At 30.6% G+C, this 20,407-nt stretch overlaps 2 protein-coding genes across 2 annotated transcripts; both read left to right on the top strand.

Moving 5' to 3' along the window:
• Positions 1-195: 195 nt before the first annotated feature.
• LOC124530686 (60S ribosomal protein L37) lies at positions 196-2,077 on the top strand. Its single transcript, XM_047104941.1, has 3 exons — positions 196-293; positions 467-602; positions 1,895-2,077. The coding sequence occupies exons 1-3, from the start codon at positions 291-293 to the stop codon at positions 2,032-2,034; spliced, it is 279 nt and encodes a 92-aa protein (XP_046960897.1). The 5' UTR covers positions 196-290; the 3' UTR covers positions 2,035-2,077.
• A 775-nt stretch (positions 2,078-2,852) lies between these two features.
• On the top strand, positions 2,853-19,086 carry LOC124530301 (PDZ domain-containing protein GIPC3). Its single transcript, XM_047104409.1, has 4 exons — positions 2,853-3,421; positions 15,604-15,834; positions 16,555-16,806; positions 17,745-19,086. The coding sequence occupies exons 1-4, from the start codon at positions 3,179-3,181 to the stop codon at positions 17,979-17,981; spliced, it is 963 nt and encodes a 320-aa protein (XP_046960365.1). The 5' UTR covers positions 2,853-3,178; the 3' UTR covers positions 17,982-19,086.
• Positions 19,087-20,407: the final 1,321 nt, after the last annotated feature.

Genomic DNA, 20,407 nt, shown 5'->3' with positions numbered 1-20,407 from the left:
ACGCATTATTTTTTTCAAATCTATAATTAATATCATAAGTAATGCTTTCGACCATTGATATCAATATACTTAAAATACCAAGTTTACCATATATATATATATTACTCATCTCAATAATTTATTCAACGTGCATATCATTGATAATATTTATATACTTTGTATTAGTAGCTTTATTAATAATATTAATAATTTTTTATAAAAATATTATTGGGCAACAATATCAAAAGCCATTAACTGGCAACATCTTCACGTTTCTTTCATTCGTCCTTTGGTTGTCAAATTCCGACAAAATGGTAGTGTAATTTAAAAGTTTTAAATTAAATCGTAGAATATCGCCGTAAATGTGAAATAAAATAATTAAATTTTGATATAAAACAATCTTGGATTAAGAGTTCAATTGATAATATTTAATATTTTCGTGACAATTTGTGTTCTTTTGAAAATAACCTATTGGTAAATATTTCAGACGAAGGGTACATCCAGCTTCGGTAAACGCCGAAATAAGACACATACATTATGTAGGAGATGTGGAAGATCATCCTATCATATCCAAAAATCTAAATGTGCTCAGTGCGGCTACCCTGCAGCTAAGTTACGATCATGTAAGTGTAATTCTATAATATTAATATTGTAAGGTTATTTGAACGTGCTATTCATCTTACTTGTTAACTTTTATTGAGGCCTACAATGATTGAGGAGCTATTCGTTTTGAAATGGTTCCTTGTAAATGTAGGTAAATCATTTCTTTAAAATGTTCAAAGACTTGGCTTCGTTACAGCAAACTCATGCCACTTTTGAATATTTTGAACATTGTTTTTATACTTTTTAATTAAATTCGATATTAGAAAATTACAGAATTTTCGTATTCATAGTATGCTATTATATTTCTTTTACTACTCTGAGATTATTATGAGTATTGAGAATGTAAAAAAACATCACATTATAATAAGAGGACAGTATTTTTTACTATAAAACTGTTTATCTCTACATAGTGCATATACAATTTGTTCATATTGATTTTACTGGTTGGGCATTGTACAGGTCTTACTACCAGTGTCCTTTATTATTAACTAAATGTTTGTTCCAAATCCGCTCGGCTACAATACAGATTATACATGATCTTTGTGAAACAGTTCCTTTGTCTAGTGTAAGCAATGGAAAATCTCAAAGGGAATATTTTTCATAGAAACTCTGCACTTGTAACTTGATGTTGTTATGTAGCCTATAGATTCCTTGATAATTGTGCTTCGGATCAAATTGGATACCTAGTTACTGAGTTAAGTATGTTCAATTAAAAAACAAACTGATTAGCTTTAGAATATTAGATTAGATATGCATAATACTTTAAAAGCACAGACCATTATACTACTTACTAGCCATATACGTAATATTTGAAATCATCCTCAGTCTATATTATATTAGTTATACTTAGTATAGTATCTTAAGTTAAACTACCAATTGTCAATAGTGGCTCAATTGCTTGTCTGCATTGATTGCCATATAATTAAACATATATTTCATTTGTATGCACAAATATACTCGTATGTATGTATATTGAATATTCCATTTAAAAAATAGTACACCTGTGCCATTAATAGACCATTTCCTCTGCCCCAAGGTTGCCTGGAAGAGATCGCTCTTCAGCGATAAGGCCGCCTTTTGTGCAATGCTTTATTTTGTTATATTTATTTCCTGTGTGTTATACTTATCTTGGTGTACAATAAAGAATATTATTATTATCATTTACTCACTAATATCATAATTTTCATGACATCTATACTGATCAATGTGAAATTATTGAGAACTATATTTAGTAAATTTGATTAGATCATGTTTTTCTGTATGAAATTAATTTAATCTCCCTAAAAGCTAAAATTTTTTATCATATTTTCAGACCACTGGTCAGTCAAGGCGAAACGCAGGAAGACCACTGGTACTGGCCGTATGCGTCACCTTAAAATTGTCAGAAGGCGTTTCCGCAACGGTTTCAAGGAAGGAAAGCCTACTCCGAAGAAAGCTGTTGCCTCCTCGTAAACTTATTGCTAATTGTCAATAAAAAAAAAAAAAAACCATAAAATTTGTTATTTTATTTCTTAAAATTGATTATTTTAAAATAAGATACAATATTTGTATAGAAAATTCAAAACATTCAATTCAATTCATAGTTCAATGGTTTTAATTGTGCCAACAAGACAAATTATTTCGTGATGGGCTGTAGGAGATAAGGGATATTCATATTAGCATGGCTTCTTAGCCTTTGAACAAGACCAATTAAATTTTGGAGGTACTGTTATTGGTTGTAATTTCCCTGTTAAGCCTCCAATAACGAAAAAGATAATTATGAATACAAATTAGAGCATACCTATTTGTTGTTTAGAAACTAAAGTATAAGGCAAATATGTTCGACATACATTGCAGCGCAGAAAGCGCGGGAATCAAATATATGAATGTGGCGCTGGCTGGCGTTGTGTGTACATAGCGATTTGATATTTAAATATAATAAATATTTAATGTAACTTATAAATCGATTTTAAAAGTGAACATTGCGTTTTCCATTTTGTAAACACATTAAAATATTATGTAGAATAAATTTTGTAAAAAAGGTTTTATTCTACATAGTAAAAGTATATGGTTCTTGAAAGAGTGATTTATAACTAATGTTATTAATCAACATTAGTTATAGATAAATCAATGAATATAACTACATTATAATAATTAAAAATATTTATGTCATTTATTTGTAGTACCTAAATAAGGATTTTTCTGACACACTAAGGATGTTTATAAATTCCAATTTACTCTTTCACTAGCGTCACCTGACACTGACACTTGTGATTTGACAGTTAACTTGAGCCAGTAATCAGTCGGGAGTCGAGGTCGACAGCTTCAGTCGGTCAGACGATTTACGATCATTTGAACGTTCTGTCTCTATCCGTGATACAAACTATTCGCTCTTAAAGAACCTTCAACAATAGAATTCTACATAATCTTATCCAGTATCGTCATTTAGTGATAACTTATCGTAAGTTATGACGCGATGATATTCACATGTACAGTGTCGCAAGTTCTCTGCTTTGGACGTGAATAATTTTGCAGTAGGCGAGTGTAATGAGTTCGCGTTAACTTTTACTACAAAGTAACTTAACTTTACAGTTTTATAGTAGTGATATTTTTCGTGATGTCGTTGTTTAAGAAGAAGGCGCCAAAGTATTCCGCGCCACCGGTACCTCCTCCTCCCGTGGAAGACGTACAGAACCATCAATCTAACGGTGTGGACAATAACAACGGTGCTCAAAAGTCACAATTAGTATTCCATTGTCAGCAGGCTCAGGGAAGCCCACTTGGGCTTATTTCTGGATTTTCAAATGTGAAAGAGCTTTATCAGAAAATAGCAGAATGTTACGACTTTGCTCCGGAAGATGTAAGTAGACTATCCAATTTCATATAATATTAAAACAATACCTAAATATTTTACAATAACCTCAGTAGGATATAAATTGAATAAAGCAATATAGTAATGAATAACAAAATGTTATCTAAGACAGTTTCATGTATAATTTTTACAGAATGATTTTATTTCCCGGCCCAACATCATGAATGTAAAGCATATCTTCTGAAATGATTAATGTAATGTTAACTTTTAACTGTTCTATTAATTTGGGGAACTCAATATTATCTCTGAAATAAAACTATATTTTGTCAGACTACCTAGATAATTTTATAATCATAAATATCTTGCTACTGATAGCCTGGTATTAAATATCCAAATTATATGAATTTTTAAAACATGACGAATATCTGTTAAAGTTCATGATGCCAAATTAAAAATATATTATTATTATGTTTATTATATTAAGAGACACATAGTTTCAGTAACTTTATTTAAAACTTATATAAAATTCATTATTAAAACATTATACTATTTAGTCCTTTTATAAATGTAGTATATGAAATCTAAACACGAGGCTGTTTATTGTTGTAAAGGATGAAAGAAATCAGAACGGATCAAAATTGTATTACTTCCCGAGCTACAAAATTGATTATTTTTATTGAAAAGTCTAAATATGTGTGTATAATAAATAACATATATATACTGAAAAATAACATATACAGGGTTACAGGTTAAGTCGACCGAAATCCTTTAAGAGAGGATAGATTCCATCATTCCTAACCGATTTGACTATGGAACCCCATATCCTAAACGGTAAACCTAACCCTTCTCAAGTTATTGGCCTTTGAATTTATTTTATAAAAATGACAGATTTTTTGACGATTGCCCCTTTATTTTTGTTTTGTGTCCCAATTTTGTATTCTTTTTGCTATTTTTGAGTAGAAGATTAGTTGCTTTATTATTTTAAGCTACAAAACTGCCAGTAACTATACCAAATGAGTCGTAGTAGACAGTCAATTGTTAAAAAAAATAATTACATTTAAAAAATATATTTTTTATTTCTAAGATATCTTTAAAAAAGTCTATGACAGATGTACTGCAGATATGCTAAAAAATATCTACGGCTCTTCAGCTTTCCGATAAGGTATAATAACATAGGGTATTATTAGAACCCTTGGAAAAAATCTTTAAACAAAGACGCCCGAGTAACAAACGTTAAGCCGCTCGCAGCGCCTGTTGTCCTGCAATGAGTGCGAGCGGGACATTTTTCAATGTAAATAGGTACGAGAGGCATAGGTAAAAACTATTTTGTTGTTATAGTGAGTGCTTTTTGGTAATTCCTTAATTCCTTATTCAGTCTGCTTACGCGATTCGTCCGTGGTAGATGTCATACATAGTGCTCTTGGTTTTTTACTCGATTTGGCTTGTTTTCTGGACTGTTTCCTCCTATTCGTGACGTTTGTTAACTTGTGTGTTATGATAATTAGTTATCCCGTCTTGGTCGAATTTTGACTCATCAGTCCACAAGATTCTTCTAAATAACAACGGATCTTCTAAATCTGCGTTGAGCATAAATCTACAGAAGTCTAGTCTCCTCGCAGGATCTCCTTCTTCGATGATATGTACTGGCGTGAAGTGGTAGGGGTAGAGACCAGCAGTATGCACTGTAAACCACATTTTCCACTGTGAGAGTCCAAGTCCTCGAGCAACAACATTAGTTGACGTAGTGGGATCCTGTCGAAATCGTCGAATTATCTCATTATCTTGCTCTTCGTCGTCGTCTTGAATTCGTGGTCTGCCTACGTCTTTTCGTCATCTTGAAACAGAGCCAGTCTCTCTAATTTGCCGATAAACTCCGTCAAAGACACTAATATCCGGTATACGGCGGCCAGGATAACGTACTATGTATTCTTCACGTGCTCGTGAAGATACACAGTTGCAGTACCCATAACAAATCAGAATATCAGCATATTCTTCATTTGTAAAGGTCGTCATTTTCAACAGTTCCAAATCAGAAATACAAATCAAGGTCCAGTTAAAAAGCACAGTCACGAATAGGAAGAAAAAGTCCAGAAAACAAGCCAAATCGAGTAAAAAAGCACTATGTATCGCACCTACCACGGACGAATCGCGTAAGCAGACTGAATAAGGAATTAAGGAATTACCAAAAAGCACTCACTATAACAACAAAATAGTTTTTACCTATGCCTCTCGTACCTATTTACATTGAAAAATGTCCCGCTCGCACTCATTGCAGGACAACAGGCGCTGCGAGCGGCTTAACGTTTGTTACTCGGGCGTCTTTGTTTAAAGATTTTTTCCAAGGGTTCTAATAATACCCTATGTTATTATACCTTATCGGAAAGCTGAAGAGCCGTAGATATTTTTTAGCATATCTGCAGTACATCTGTCATAGACTTTTTTAAAGATATCTTAGAAATAAAAAATATATTTTTTAAATGTAATTATTTTTTTTAACAATTGACTGTCTACTACGACTCATTTGGTATAGTTACTGGCAGTTTTGTAGCTTAAAATAATAAAGCAACTAATCTTCTACTCAAAAATAGCAAAAAGAATACAAAATTGGGACACAAAACAAAAATAAAGGGGCAATCGTCAAAAAATCTGTCATTTTTATAAAATAAATTCAAAGGCCAATAACTTGAGAAGGGTTAGGTTTAGGATATGGGGTTCCATAGTCAAATCGGTTAGGAATGATGGAATCTATCCTCTCTTAAAGGATTTCGGTCGACTTAACCTGTAACCCTGTATATACTGAAAAACTTAAAATCAAAGGGAAAAAAATAATTATAGTACGATTTTTAATTCGAGTCAGTAAAATGACAAGTGCAACTGTCACTGATACAAAAAAGGGTTACCCGCTACAATAGTGATGTTCTTAATCTGTGCCTCTTTGGCACAAATAAAAGCCACAAAAAAAAAAAAAAAAAAAATAGTGATGTTCGGCAATCAATAGACTGCGACATTTAGTCATGCTTTATTTTATTAGGTATCAAAGCGTTTTTTTTATTGTAAATTAATACATACCGTATTAAATAATACGATTTTAGAAATATGGACCTTACCAGTGTATTAAAATTTTTACAATACATTACATAAATTGAGTATACCGATTCAGAATCGGAGTCGGAATTAATAACAACCGCAATGAATAAAAACGTATAAAATTACTTGTTTTTTCTTGACCTTTTAGTGTTAATTCCTCTGAACCTCGTTATACATTTTTTCCCAGCTTTGTAATAATGTTGTAGTAAGAAATTTTAATACGCCATATTTCTAAAATCGTGTTATTTAATGCAATATGTATTAAATATTTATAATAAAAAAAACGCTTTGATACTTAATAAAATAAAGCATGACTAAATGTCTATGTCTATTGATTGCCGAACAGTATCAGTGACAGTTGCACTTGTTATTTTACTGACTGGAATTAGTAATAGTGCTTTAGTCGAAATTCCCAAAATTATAGTCGAGATTCTATCACATCACTATTTATTTGAGATTAAAAACCTGCAACACTGGAAATGTCATTTTACTGACTCGAATTAATAATTTTACTATAGTAATTTCTTAAAATACATATCTTCTGAATAATAAACACAAATGTTGTGTAATGAAGCAGTGAAACAATTTATCAATTTATTAAATAAATATTCTAATTAAATAGTATGATTAATATTACAAGTGAATTTTTAGTATTTTATGTTCTTGCAAAAACTACTTATCTAATTGAATGGAATGTTTACACCTTGTTAGGCTATATTTAGATATCCAGTAATCATGTTTTATTGATTATGTGAAATAGCTTTTTATTAAATTCCTATGATATACAAGCAATATCTGATGAAATGTATAACCAATTGAATAACAGTTTCGAAAACCATTAAAAGTATTTATGTAAAAGTAAAGTTTTATCTATTTTAGCAGTAATGATTTTAATTAATCAATTTTAAAAATAGTTGACTTAAAAATAAGTCTAGAAGAAATGCTGAATGAAACAATTATTTGTAATCTCATTTTTTAGATAGTTTTGTGTTTAGAGAATACTTAGAATATGATATTATATTTACATTGATGATAATCGATAAATTATTATCAACAATTAGGTATTACAATTTCCTCTGACACTGCCCAGTAGTGACAAAATGTGGTTGTCATTTATAGAATATTATATAGAATGTCTTTTTTATAGTTAAACTTTACTTCTTTATCAAGCACTATCTCTGTCTAAATTAGATATTTACCTACTTCATATCGGATTTGGATTTGGAGGACTACAACCTTATTCCCCATTTTGGTTGGTTTATTTTAACAGGTAATAAAATTAAACTTTCAACTTGTAATAGTAAAGAAATTGTAATAGTTGTTTTTATTGTAATTCATGTGGCATTGAAAGTGAAAAGAATGCTGAATGATATCTTATGAGTAATCATAAGAATAATCATTTCATAATTCCGGTTGGTGCAGCATGTCACACAATCCATCCATTATTTCTTTGTTGGGGTAACTGTATGAAAGAGATTTTTGGGACGATAGTTACTTTTACTGACCTAAATATCTACTATCTAACATATGTACACATTTCAGGAAATCTATTGCCTAGTAAAATATGTGTTGTGTAAATAGTTTATTATCTTGTGTAATACTTCCAATAACCTTTATTTGAAGTAATTTGTATCCAGTTATTTTAGTTTTACTGTATTTTTTTCCTGTTTATTCGCTGTCTATGTACTTGTAATATAACTTCCTAGAATTTGATTTGACAATTCTACAGTAAGTTGTAAACATAGGCTACACATTTGAAATCACCTATTTATTTTACAATTGTATCATGTTTTTAAATTAAATCTGATAAGAACTAATGTGTGATAATGACTAAAGATAGTAACTTTATAATTTAATTGTAGTTGTGATATGGATATTTAAGGTATTTAATAAGTAAATGTGGTGTTAGGTAGGTACCTATTATAGTTGGTTGTGTTTGCCACGCTAGTACATTATCAATTACAAATTACATTACAACATGTTTCTCTGTGGCAAGTTATTTTGATGCTGATAAAGAATATTATAAACAAACTATCTGCATATCCAAAACTCAGATCAGTCAGAGGTATGGTCTACAGTGTGTGAGGTCTAACATCAGATGTAACACTGCGTTGTAAGTATCAAATATTTAAAAAATGTTGAAAAAAGTATCCTGTTTTAGTAAGCCAAAAAGCCTCTTAGTATTGTGTTACTTAATATTCCTAAATATATAATAAAAACTTGTCAGAAATAGTTTAAGATAAAAAAGCCGACAACCTCTGAATTGGTCTATTCGGAGGGTAGTTTGCAAAGATATATAAGTAGACCAGGTTAAGGACGACTATTTGTTAGACTAGATTAAGGACAACTATATATGGGTTATGATTTTATTTTTTTTTATGTTTTTTGAATTTAAACCAAATGAAATCATTAAGAGTAGCTTCAAAAACAGAATCGTTCTAAAATTAGAGCTTGAATGCTTTATAAGTCTGCACACTTTTATATATTATACGCGTAGGCCGATTTTCACGACGATAGCTGCACGTTATAATATTTATAGATTGATTATATTCTTATTTTGAAGAACTCCAGCCGAAGATGTGCATAAAAATATAGAAGATTCTTAATTGCAATTTACTAAATTGTCACGTAAGAGCTGAGATGGCCCAGTGGTTAGAACGGAAAAATCTTAACCGATGATTGCGGGTTCAAACCCAGGCAGGCACCACTATATATATGTGCTTAATTTATGTTATAATTCATCTCGAGCTCGGCGGCGAAGAAAAACATCGTGAGGAAACCTGCATGTCTAATTTCATCGACATTCTGCCGCATGTGCATTCCACCAACCCACACTGGAACAGCGTGGTGGAATATGTACCAAACCCTCTCCTTAATGGAAGAGGAGGCCTCATCCCAGTAGTGGGAAATATACAGGCTGTTACTTACTTATTTTTACTTAAATTGTCACGATTAACAAAGAATTAATTTTAGAGATTAGAATAATATAGCTCCATTGGCTGGCTCTAGTGGCGCTATGGCGCAGTTTTGTACACAGACTAACAGACGTTGTCAGTTTACAATTAAATTAAACAAAACCTGTCATAGGTTTCTAAATTTTGTTAAAATCTGTTGAATAAACACAGCGTTTCACGTGCTCAATTACTGCCTATTATGTTTGTATTTACGGTTCTCCAGCTGGACAAAGTTACTTATAATTTGAGTTGTATTTTGGCCTACTAGGCGGTCTCTCTCTCTATATATATATATTTAATAATAATTAAGAATACTGATTTTAGCATAAATCGATTGTTTACAGTTATTGTTCTATTAGTTTACCGTGACATCACTTTATGACTATGACTACTTATTAATTATATGATGCTGACATTGTTATGATAAGAAAAAAATTAAGTCAACATGTTTGCATGAAGTGCCTGCACTCGACAATTAGACGTTTTACCTTGCATTGTAATAAAAATAAATATTCATACAATTGCAATAAATAGTGAGGAAAGAAAATCGTATCATCTATTGCTTTTTAATAAATTCAGGGCGGACTTATTTACTTATCTAAAAATTAAATAGAGTATATGTTTTTATTGTACATTTTTTTTAAATCATTTATCCGATATCCTACTACGATATACTATGTGTTGATGTTAATATTTATGTCAGAGACCTTAACGCGAGTATAACTTTTGACATACATTATATAATCATTTAAATATAAAAACATGAGTGTCTTATGAATTTACCTATTTGCCTACAAAGTAGTTATGATGGGAAAAAAATGTCAACCTAAGGTTTGATATTCTATAAACTTCATGCTTTCTATTAGTATGTGATTAGCCTATTAAATGAAAATGAATGAATGTTTAAAGACTAAGGAAAATATTTTAAAATGTTTATGTAATTACATCACGAATTTTTTTAGAAAACTTATTCGCGATAATTTGTTTAACATATTGTGGTATAAAATACTTTTTATTCATTAAACAAAAGGGGTAAAGGTCGTTCCTACTCTTACGGATCTTAAGCCATCTACCTATAACCTTTAATAGTAGATTACGGATTGATAACATGTACTGACATTATATTTATGAATCACATGGTACTGACGTCGCAAATAACTATAAATCTTATATTCTGACTGCAGTGGTTGTGCAAACAGTAATATTATCAAAAATAAACCTTCAAGGTTGATTAAGGACAGCGATTTAACCAATTCATTAATATTTCATTACATGACATATTGCTACTATCTTTACGATTAGGAGGTGTGATAGAAACGGTTTTTGTCAAAATTCTTCCTCATGTTTGTTCTGTATTTGACATTGATTGATTAAGTTATTTCAAGCCATATTTGTTAAAGATAGCATATTTCTTAAAGGAAACCTTGTCAGTATACCAATTTAAAAGAAGATCACATTTGTATGTTTTTGTAATTATCAACCTTTGTTCGATACAATAATTCTAATGTGAGTTTGCTTACTAATTGTAATAAACTGTATGGAAAATGACTCACGAAATCGCATACTATGTATCTTAGTAATGTTGTTTCGTATAGCGACTGGCTAGTGGTTATGTAAGATGTTGGCGTAATTGTTATTGTTGAGTGAGATTAATTGTGTTAAATAAAAAGGATCTCCTTACTACTAGACCTGTACTATGTACCTTTAATGTTGCCTGTTTCTCTTCATCACCACGATTTGCTTGCACTTATATTAATTGTGTTAGGACGCTGATCCTGCCTGGGATTTTTACGTAGATTGGTTACAGTAGAATATATTGTATGTGATATTTTCGTGCACGTTAAATTAATGTGTAATAAAATCTTAATCTTTAGATGTATAGTTTAGAGTAGGGTAATTCTGGTCTTGGGCTTGCCCTATGTGCTTTTGGGGCGTGTCTAAGATGGATGGAACAGGCACACCTTTTGCTGTCATAAGCTCTCTGCATGTGACCTATAACCTACCATTTCCTAAGGTAAACTTCGTCCGATTAGGAGAGGATCACTCACAGCACCGCTAGCCTTTTATGTAGTTGTTTAAATTGAAGTTACATCTTCTATATTTCTTTTTACACTAAAAACGATCGTAGAGTGACGGTAAACTCCTAATCCAAGCTATGGGAGACCTAGATATCAATCATTTCAGTTTTAATATGCAGTTCAGTACAAAAAAAACAAACAGTTGTTTTTTTTTAAGTCTGTTAGTACTATCAAACAAAAAAGTCTTGCCACTGTAATTCATTTACAAATATCTATGACAGCGCTAGACTATACAGTGTAAATGTATTTTTGAAAACGCTGTAATCCATCATAATATCAAATACTGCATGGATTAATTATTATTGAACGCCATCACTATCAGTGAACGAATCATTTAATCATATCTAAATATAGTGTTTGTAATCGTAATTGTTATAATATAAGTATTTGAAAAAACATAGTTTGTGGGACTAGTATTTCATACGTACGCGGAAACTGCATGTTTTTTATAAAACTAGATAGAGATAGCGATCATTTTAATAATCAATATTTATTACTATAGCAGAAAATAATACAGAAAGAATAGATAAAAGAAAATATTTTCGAAACGAAGTCGAACGCAGCAGTTAGTAATTAATAGGACAATAGACGACCGTGACGGTTAGCCAGTAAAGGTCACTGGCGAAAATATTTCAGCGATTTCTTGATATTTCACGCTTAATGAAAACACTAAATAAGGTTGAGTTTTTATTATAATATGCGATAAGTTATTTTTTTATGTAGGTATAATCTGTATAGTGACAATACCCCAATGCAAATGGAAACCGATCAAGTGCCCGGTAACATGCACCCGAAAGGCTTTGGTAACTTAATATTTTACAAGTGTAAATGATATATCGTGTTGCGACTTTAACATTTTAGTTTATTGCGTTATAAAAATCGGAAAGTTATCGCTGTGTTTTATTATTGCATGTTTATATAATTAGTTCAAAACTGTCATTGCGGAAGCACGCACGGCTGGGCGGCCAGGAAGTAGAATGGCCCACGGGCGCAGCCGGCAGCCTCTCGTGTGTTACGGCACTACTGTTACATTAATATGTCTAAATGCGCACAATATTCTTAATAGTATTAAAAATTATAGCAACACCATCTGATTAACGGATTAATTAGTCTGTGAAAATATAAACAATGAAATGATAGAAATACGAAATACTGGTTTACGAATAGAGTTCATTTTAATTCAAATTGAAAGCGTTCTACTGTCTATGACTGTGTGATGACCCACTGCTCGTGGGTCAAGGACCGGATGGTCGACTAAGCGAATATCAGAATTTACTATACAATGCGATGCAGTCGTGTTTACCGAAAGTCGAAAGTTAGTTAAGTATTCCGAGTGTTACGACATTTCATTTTCTTATCGATGCCTGAAATTTTAATGCTTATAAACGACTAACTTAGATCTCACATGTTTTGAAACACATGCATGCCGTAGAAATAATAAGTTTCTAACGTATACGTTTTTAATTTTTCTATATGTACTTATTTGACAATTAGTGCATATTTATGGACATAATTTATTCATAAACATGTAAGTACATTGTACACGTAATATTATTCTGGTACATGAGGTTAACAAGCTCTAGTTCCGGTTTGTCATTTTCGGTGTACGTCGATTTGTTTATTCAGTTTTGAATTTCAAAGTATTATTTAAATAAAGACTATACCTTTAAATCTACCTTTTATATAAATAACATCGGGGTGCGTCTTGAAATAAATATAAAAGGAGTAACCATTTATAATAATGATGCAAGGTTTATAAATTGATTTAAATATTTAGAATACCTAATATAATAAAATATAATCTAATTTAGAATACCTTAAAGTATAATTTGTAATGTACATTACTTAATATGTTGTTGTATAACACTTTTAACCATCTAACGTATAGCTATACGAGCTATATTAATTTAGTTCGAAAGTAAACGTATTTTTGTTTTAAAAAGTCTGCATACTTAAATTAATTGCTCAATATGTATTCAATGTCTAATTTTCTTCAATTAAATCGAACTTATCTATGATCTTTTAAATACCAAGATATTGTTATCGTATGAACATATTAGCTGAAGTATGAAAACTTTAAACATAATCTATAGATAAAGGCTGTCAAAAGGTACCATTTATAATCGTCGTAATGAGGTGGCTATACGACGTATATTATGAGATAATGTTTTTTTATTTAAATTTTTCTAAATGTGCGCATGACATTTTAGGGAGTAATTTTAAAATATATTAGCTAATGTCCATATGAAATCCGAAAGCATTGCATATTGCACATCTAAAACGTGAAGCGGAGCAAGCAAGCAAACCGTTATTTCAAAGACAGAAATCGCGATTCTCTAAGCTGAAATTATTTTCCCAACATGTATAAGGTCACAGTGCTGATGTGCTAAAAAAATGTACAAATGGCAAGATGACATTCTTCGCAAATTTCCGACGTAGTTATTATATCTTTTGACGTCAGTTAGTCTTTAAGTCAACGGTAAATCTTGAAAACTCAATGAATAGCATTATTTTTTCATTTCAATTCTCTGAAGAACGTTTTGAATATAATTAACTTAATATAAGCCATCCTTTATTCGTAAATGCGACACATTTTTGCATTTTATCTTGACTCAAACACTAAAAAACCAACGAACGGAGTTTTTGAAATTTTAATTAAATATGACTGAAAGTTTAGTGAGTCATGATTTTGAGTCATGAGTCAAATAACACAACGTTTTATAAAATTTCGATTTCAGTGTTTGAAATATAATTACTATTTACAGAAATTATCTGTTGTTCATTAATATTGTATTCTTAAAGAAACATTTTGGCTGAATCGCTCACAACCTTGACCTAATACGACTTTATTAACTTTCGTTAGACCAGATGCTAGTCGGTGTGAAAAGTTTTAATATCAGAATTGTTTTAATATCATATTTACGCATAATATATTTTACATAAAACTGTGGTAATATCATATTTAAATATTGTAGCATCAAACTGAGTATTATTATTTAAACTGCCAAGAATATTAATTTGAAAATTAACTTACATTTGTTACCAAATATTTATATAATTAATTATGAGTAGACTTTCAAACGAAAGTTATTCTGCTAAGCTTATGTCAATAGTATATTTAGCCTAAATATCATGATGTTGATGTTGACATAATATCCATTGTGTTATGTGAAATCTGTATGTGAAAAAATGTCTTTCTCATTCTCTCTAAGCTTATATCATTTTCAAATTACTAATTGGGCCAATATAAACTTATATTAAAATTGATCTTCTGTCAAGAATTTCTCAATGGTTCTTTTAAAGTTGGTTGTGTTGACACCATTTCGGACTATTTGAATAAAGGATTGTCTATACTTATGCACTATATAATGACCTTTTCTGCGAAGTTTTGCTTTGAAGTCTAAGAAATTCGGTAATGGATATGGAGTTTCCATTACCAAAGAAAACAAGCAAGAAGCAAATCGTATTTTTCGATTTATGAATAAGCGTTAGCAAGCCACATTTATCTTTCAGTCATTTCTTATTTTGTATAAATTATAACTAATTACTGAACCAACTGAAGTGTTTTCCGATTCTTAAATCGCGATTTTTAGTTATTAAGTTTTCAATAAAATCCTTTTGCTTTTTAGTTGTAGTCTATTTTATAACGAGTTCTTCAATGGGGTCTCAAATTGGGTCTTGGCCCAATTTACAAAGAGGCATTTGATATCAATATAAAAATCTGGTATTATTTAATAGTAGGTATAGTTAAAAACCTATTATTATATTTAGTTATATCTCATTCACAAAGGTTGTCACAAAAAGATTACTGTATAGACTAAGCAACGCTATATAATTCTAATACTTACGTCGTATATCTAAATCAATCTATAAAGCAGGCCTCATCATGTTTTGTAATTTTTTCTGGCAATTCAATTTATAAATGACCAAAATAATGTATAGCTATGTTGGATTTGCGTCATTAACGCCAGTGAAATTTTCAAGAAAAGCCAATATAAGAAATGTGCTTAATTATCAACGACCACGCTACACCTAGGCGTGTTAAATAGTATGTCCTGACCTAATTGGCTTAAAAGGAAACAAACATTTATTATTCTTTTTATGGTTTCAGATTTTATTTTGCACTCTAAATACACACAAAGTGGATATGAAGAAGTTACTTGGGGGACAAATAGGATTAGAAGATTTCATATTCGCACACAGAAAAGGTCGGCCGAAGGAAATAGAAATAGTTAAAACTGAAGACGCACTCGGCTTAACGATTACTGACAACGGAGCAGGATATGCCTTCATAAAGCGAATAAAGGAAGGATCTATTGTTGCAAGAATTCCTCATATAGAGGTAACATAGAATTATTATAATTATCTATAGAAAGAAATATAAAAATGGCCATTAGACATAAGTCATTTCCTTATAAAGAAAGTTAAAGACATTGCTATGCAATAATAAAACTTAATTATGAGTTCCTATATTCTTTTGAAATGAATCATCTGAATATTACAATGGTTTACATAACTATACTATAGTTAATACATAATAGTTTATATAATAACTGCATTGGTGAATGCATATTTTCATAAGTTATATTATTATAGTAACTATAATTCATCGAATATTTAATTAAGTTATCTCGTGTAGGTCCCAAAAACTCTTATCATTTTATTTTAGAGCGCTATCTCTCGTCTCTCGCATGGTCACGTATACGATAGTGAAAGTAACCACGAAGTTGATTTTCAAGGTCAAGTTTTCGAATTTTTGTTTAGTATAGTAGTTTTAGTTTATTTTTAAATAGAAAATGACAGGACATGGTACTACAAAATTACAACATAAAATTGTATTGTTCCATTAAATTCAATATTATTTTTTTATCTAGAATGCTCACGGGATGCCACATTAATCGTAAAAGTAATAAGTGCTCATGTTCATTTCATCTTTATTGGTTATGAAAGAAGCGTGTCAATCGACTAAACTGCCCTATATTTAACGGGAGGCCATTCGCCTCTTTAGCAAGAGGAAGTAAACAGTTATCGTATTAAACTGTTCTCTTTTATTATTCTTCAGGTTGGTGATCACATTGAACGACTAAATGAGGAGAACATGGTCGGTAAAAGACATTATGAGGTGGCTAAACTCCTGAAAGATATACCCAAGGGTACTACATTTACTATAAGACTTGTGGAGCCATTGAAAAGTGGTTTTGGAAGCATTGGCCCTAAGAGTGGCAGCGCTAGGTCTGGTAAAAAACAAAATTATGGATCAGGCAAAGAAACGCTTAGATTTAAAGCAAACGGCCAAGCCACGATAGAAAATGAGGTAAGACGAAACATTTTGCATATTATTTAATATCTTGTGAAACTAATTAAAATGGGTATAAATGTTAGTCATTCAATCACTCGATGAATTAGTTTATTATCAGAATGATAGATAATATCTCCAACGCTTCCTATACTTCGCCGAGAATAGGCTATTTGACAATGCGAAAAATAAATTGTGAATTATTGTAATCAGTGTATATTATGAGTTTAAAAATGGTTATTTACTAACGAAACTTGAAAATAATACTTAATTTATTCAAAAATCCATAAATAAAAATGCATTTTTCAAACGTCTGTCACGTGACACAAAACGCTCCTGATTGGCCGGGCTTATGATAAAGTCACTTTCTTGTAAACTTTGCTTTTCTACTATATGTACCACAGGAAAGTGATGCCAACGATCCCATATGCGCATATCCCATATGCAGCGCCATATTGTCCAAGTAGCGTTTTTTAAATATGGAATTTTTAATATGATATTTTTCAGCAAATATGTACTAGAAATAAAAAACACAACTTTTACTGGGTTCCTTAACTTCTACTAAATAATATAAAATGGATTTTAAAAACCAGTCAAATAGCCTATTGCCGCTGTGATCGAAATCGATGTAAAAATATATTCGCCCAAGGTGTCTCATGCCCTCGTGAACAAATTAGTAAATTACTATTATTTTTCAAATGAGTTATTGATACTGTATCTTAATACTAATAATAATACTTAACCTAAATTAATTGTTTAAGCTGAATAAGTATAAACTATTCATGTGACTTTTATCTAGACCCAACAATTATACGTTGCATTCCAGGGTAAAAATTTCCAATCTTGTTTACCCAAGATAAAGTGAATGAACAAACATACTACGTTAATAAAACAGATTATATTACTATTTGTACATGATATGTAATTAATTCAACATTCATATTATTTTATTTCAGCACGACGAGAAATCACAAGCGGGCATAGATAAAATAAACTCTCTCCTTGAATCATTTATGGGAATAAATGACACAGAATTAGCAACTCAAATGTGGGATCTCGCTGATAAGAAAATGAATTCAATGCAACTTGCCGAAGCTATTGACAATAGTGATCTACAGGAATTTGGGTTTACAGATGAATTTATAATAGAACTATGGGGCGTCATCACTGACGTTAGATCTGGAAGACTCTAAAGGACTTTAAAATAAAGTGTAGGAATTGAAGAGTTGACTACCATCATACTATTAAAATTTTCAAAGATTTTGTATTAGCAATAATTAAATAAGTTATTTATAACAAATAGATAATATTGTATAATATTTACATTTTTAAGTAGAGGATATGCTTGTAGTGTTATTCGTTCATATTTTCTGTAATGTAATTGCTGTTTTACAGCAACCAATGTAAGTAGCAATTTTGTTCAGAATGTCATTGTTTATTTTTTGCATCATTGAACTACGTCACATATTTGGTAATTTAATTTGCAAAGACTAAACTATGCTAATGAACCAAAATCACCATCCACTGTTTAAGTTGATTATCATCTATCCCCGATAAATTACTTCACACGATAAATTACCTATCAAGGTAAACCGTAAAAAAAATTCTATTTCTATATAGCAGTGAATTGCATATTGAACATAAAGTTCATTTAATTTTTTATTTTTATAAGTCGACCAAAACATTTTGTAAATAGACTTCATTAAGTTTATATTGATATTAAAAATTATATTCTATATTTGTTCGAATGGTTTTTGATCATAAAAAAAAAACAAATATGATACTTATTGCATTTTCGATGCATTTTGAAACTATATTTTACAATTATATGTGCTGTTATTAAATAAGTAGTAGTTTTATAAAGTTATAAACAGAATGACCAAACCAAAATGAAATAATTGCTTTGTCAGCAATCACAACATTTTCCTTTACATTACTAAGTAAAGTACTAAGTGGGTACTTTACTATAGCATTGAAGAACAGATCTACTAGTCCTTTAAATCTAATTCTTATTCCAAACAATGAACACAAAAACCATTGGAAATATATGTTTCCTATTGTGAACTCAGTCTTTGACATTATATATTAGTTAGAAGTAAATGTGTTATTCATTAAAATATTTAATATTCTCACAATATGAAAATTGATTATTTTATATATTTCAATACTTTATTATTTCAATTTCATGTAAACCTTTCATTTGAATACTTAACATTTTACAATTTGAAGTGCCTTATTGACTACTGTAACTGTGACAAGTTAATTATAATATTTTTAATAAAAATATGTATTTAATTTTTTGATGTGTGTTAATTTTTTATATTTATATTCATACACTTTATTTTTCATGAAATAATCAATAATAACCATTTTGCATGCTGATAAAATGCATTGAATCTTTCAAAATGCACATAACATAAAGAATTACATCAATCACTACGATATAAGCTAACTAAAGGTATAAAAAATATGGACTCGGCTTAGTAATCTCTTAACAGGAGATATTAGGAAAGACAAATCTTTATTTATACATAACTAACGACCCGCCCTGGCTTTGCACGTGCAATGCTGATACTAAATAATATACTGTAGAATGTCTTGCAACTTTCACAGCTTTTTTGTCATTAGACAATAGAAACCGCTATGTCCCAGCCTTTGATCTGATGATGATGATGATTTTCGATGATATTCATTGAAATTCCATGTAGTACAGGATTACATTTAAATTAAACATTGATCCATGTTAAATGCACAATATATTTAAGGTATTGAATAATGCATGCGTCTAATTTCATAGAATTTCTGCCACATGTGTATTCCACCAACCAGCATTGAATCAGCGTGGTGGAATATGTTCTAAACGTTCTCCTGAAAGGGATAACGCCAGCCAGCCGTTGGCTAGCAGTGGCAAATTTATAGGCTGTCATGGCCGTAGGTAGGCGGGGGTTTTGGGGGTTCAAACCCCCCACCCCCTAAATTTTTTCGCTAACCGATATCGTATTATCAAAAAAATATTTTGCGCTAATTAAATAAACATAACGTAGGTATTTATTGGTTTCTTCAGAAAATTAAGCCGTTTAGTCTAGATACGACAATAAATCTAAACAAAATGAATCATTTTACGCAAATACTAGAGGCAGTAGTAATCATACCGTTATTCACATTTTATTAAGATACTATTTTTTGATGTCATAATGTCATGTTAGTAATTTTAGATACTAAAGAGGATAAACCTTTTACAGAGTGTAAAATAAGTGTAATAAGCCATTAAATTTTGAAATGTGTAAGACAGATTGTAAAATGATACATTTCATATATACATTATATAGAGAACATACATACCATATAATAAAGAAATAGTTGGCGCTCTTTACCGAATAGTTGCTGACTACGAAAGCAGCCGGTCTCCGGAAGACTGCTTTGGTGCATCCTATCCCTAAATCAAAATCAAAATTAACTTTATTCAAGTGGGCTTTTACTAGCACTTTTGAATTTTTAAAATTAAGTGAAGCTACCCAAAAAGAGCAACCACCCAGACCCGTCCAATTATAGGCCAATCACCTCCATGTTTTGTTTTTGTCGGGGTCGTGCAGCCGTCGATCTTCTAGATTACCTGTCA

Source organism: Vanessa cardui, chromosome 6, assembly GCF_905220365.1.
Source record: "Vanessa cardui chromosome 6, ilVanCard2.1, whole genome shotgun sequence".
NCBI classification, from domain to species: Eukaryota; Metazoa; Arthropoda; class Insecta; order Lepidoptera; family Nymphalidae; genus Vanessa; species Vanessa cardui.
Note: the sequence above shows the minus strand (reverse complement) of the source record. Positions and strands in the feature narration are given on the sequence as shown.

Bases quoted from the DNA above. Each gene is read 5' to 3' on its own strand.
- LOC124530686 (XM_047104941.1), top strand. The intron at 603-1,894 runs GTAAGTGTAATT...TCATATTTTCAG, and splicing joins TGCAGCTAAGTTACGATCAT to ACCACTGGTCAGTCAAGGCG.
- LOC124530301 (XM_047104409.1), top strand. From the start codon at position 3,179: ATGTCGTTGTTTAAGAAGAAGGCGCCAAAGTATTCCGCGCCACCGGTA. The intron at 15,835-16,554 runs GTAACATAGAAT...ATTATTCTTCAG, and splicing joins CAAGAATTCCTCATATAGAG to GTTGGTGATCACATTGAACG. The intron at 16,807-17,744 runs GTAAGACGAAAC...ATTTTATTTCAG, and splicing joins AAGCCACGATAGAAAATGAG to CACGACGAGAAATCACAAGC.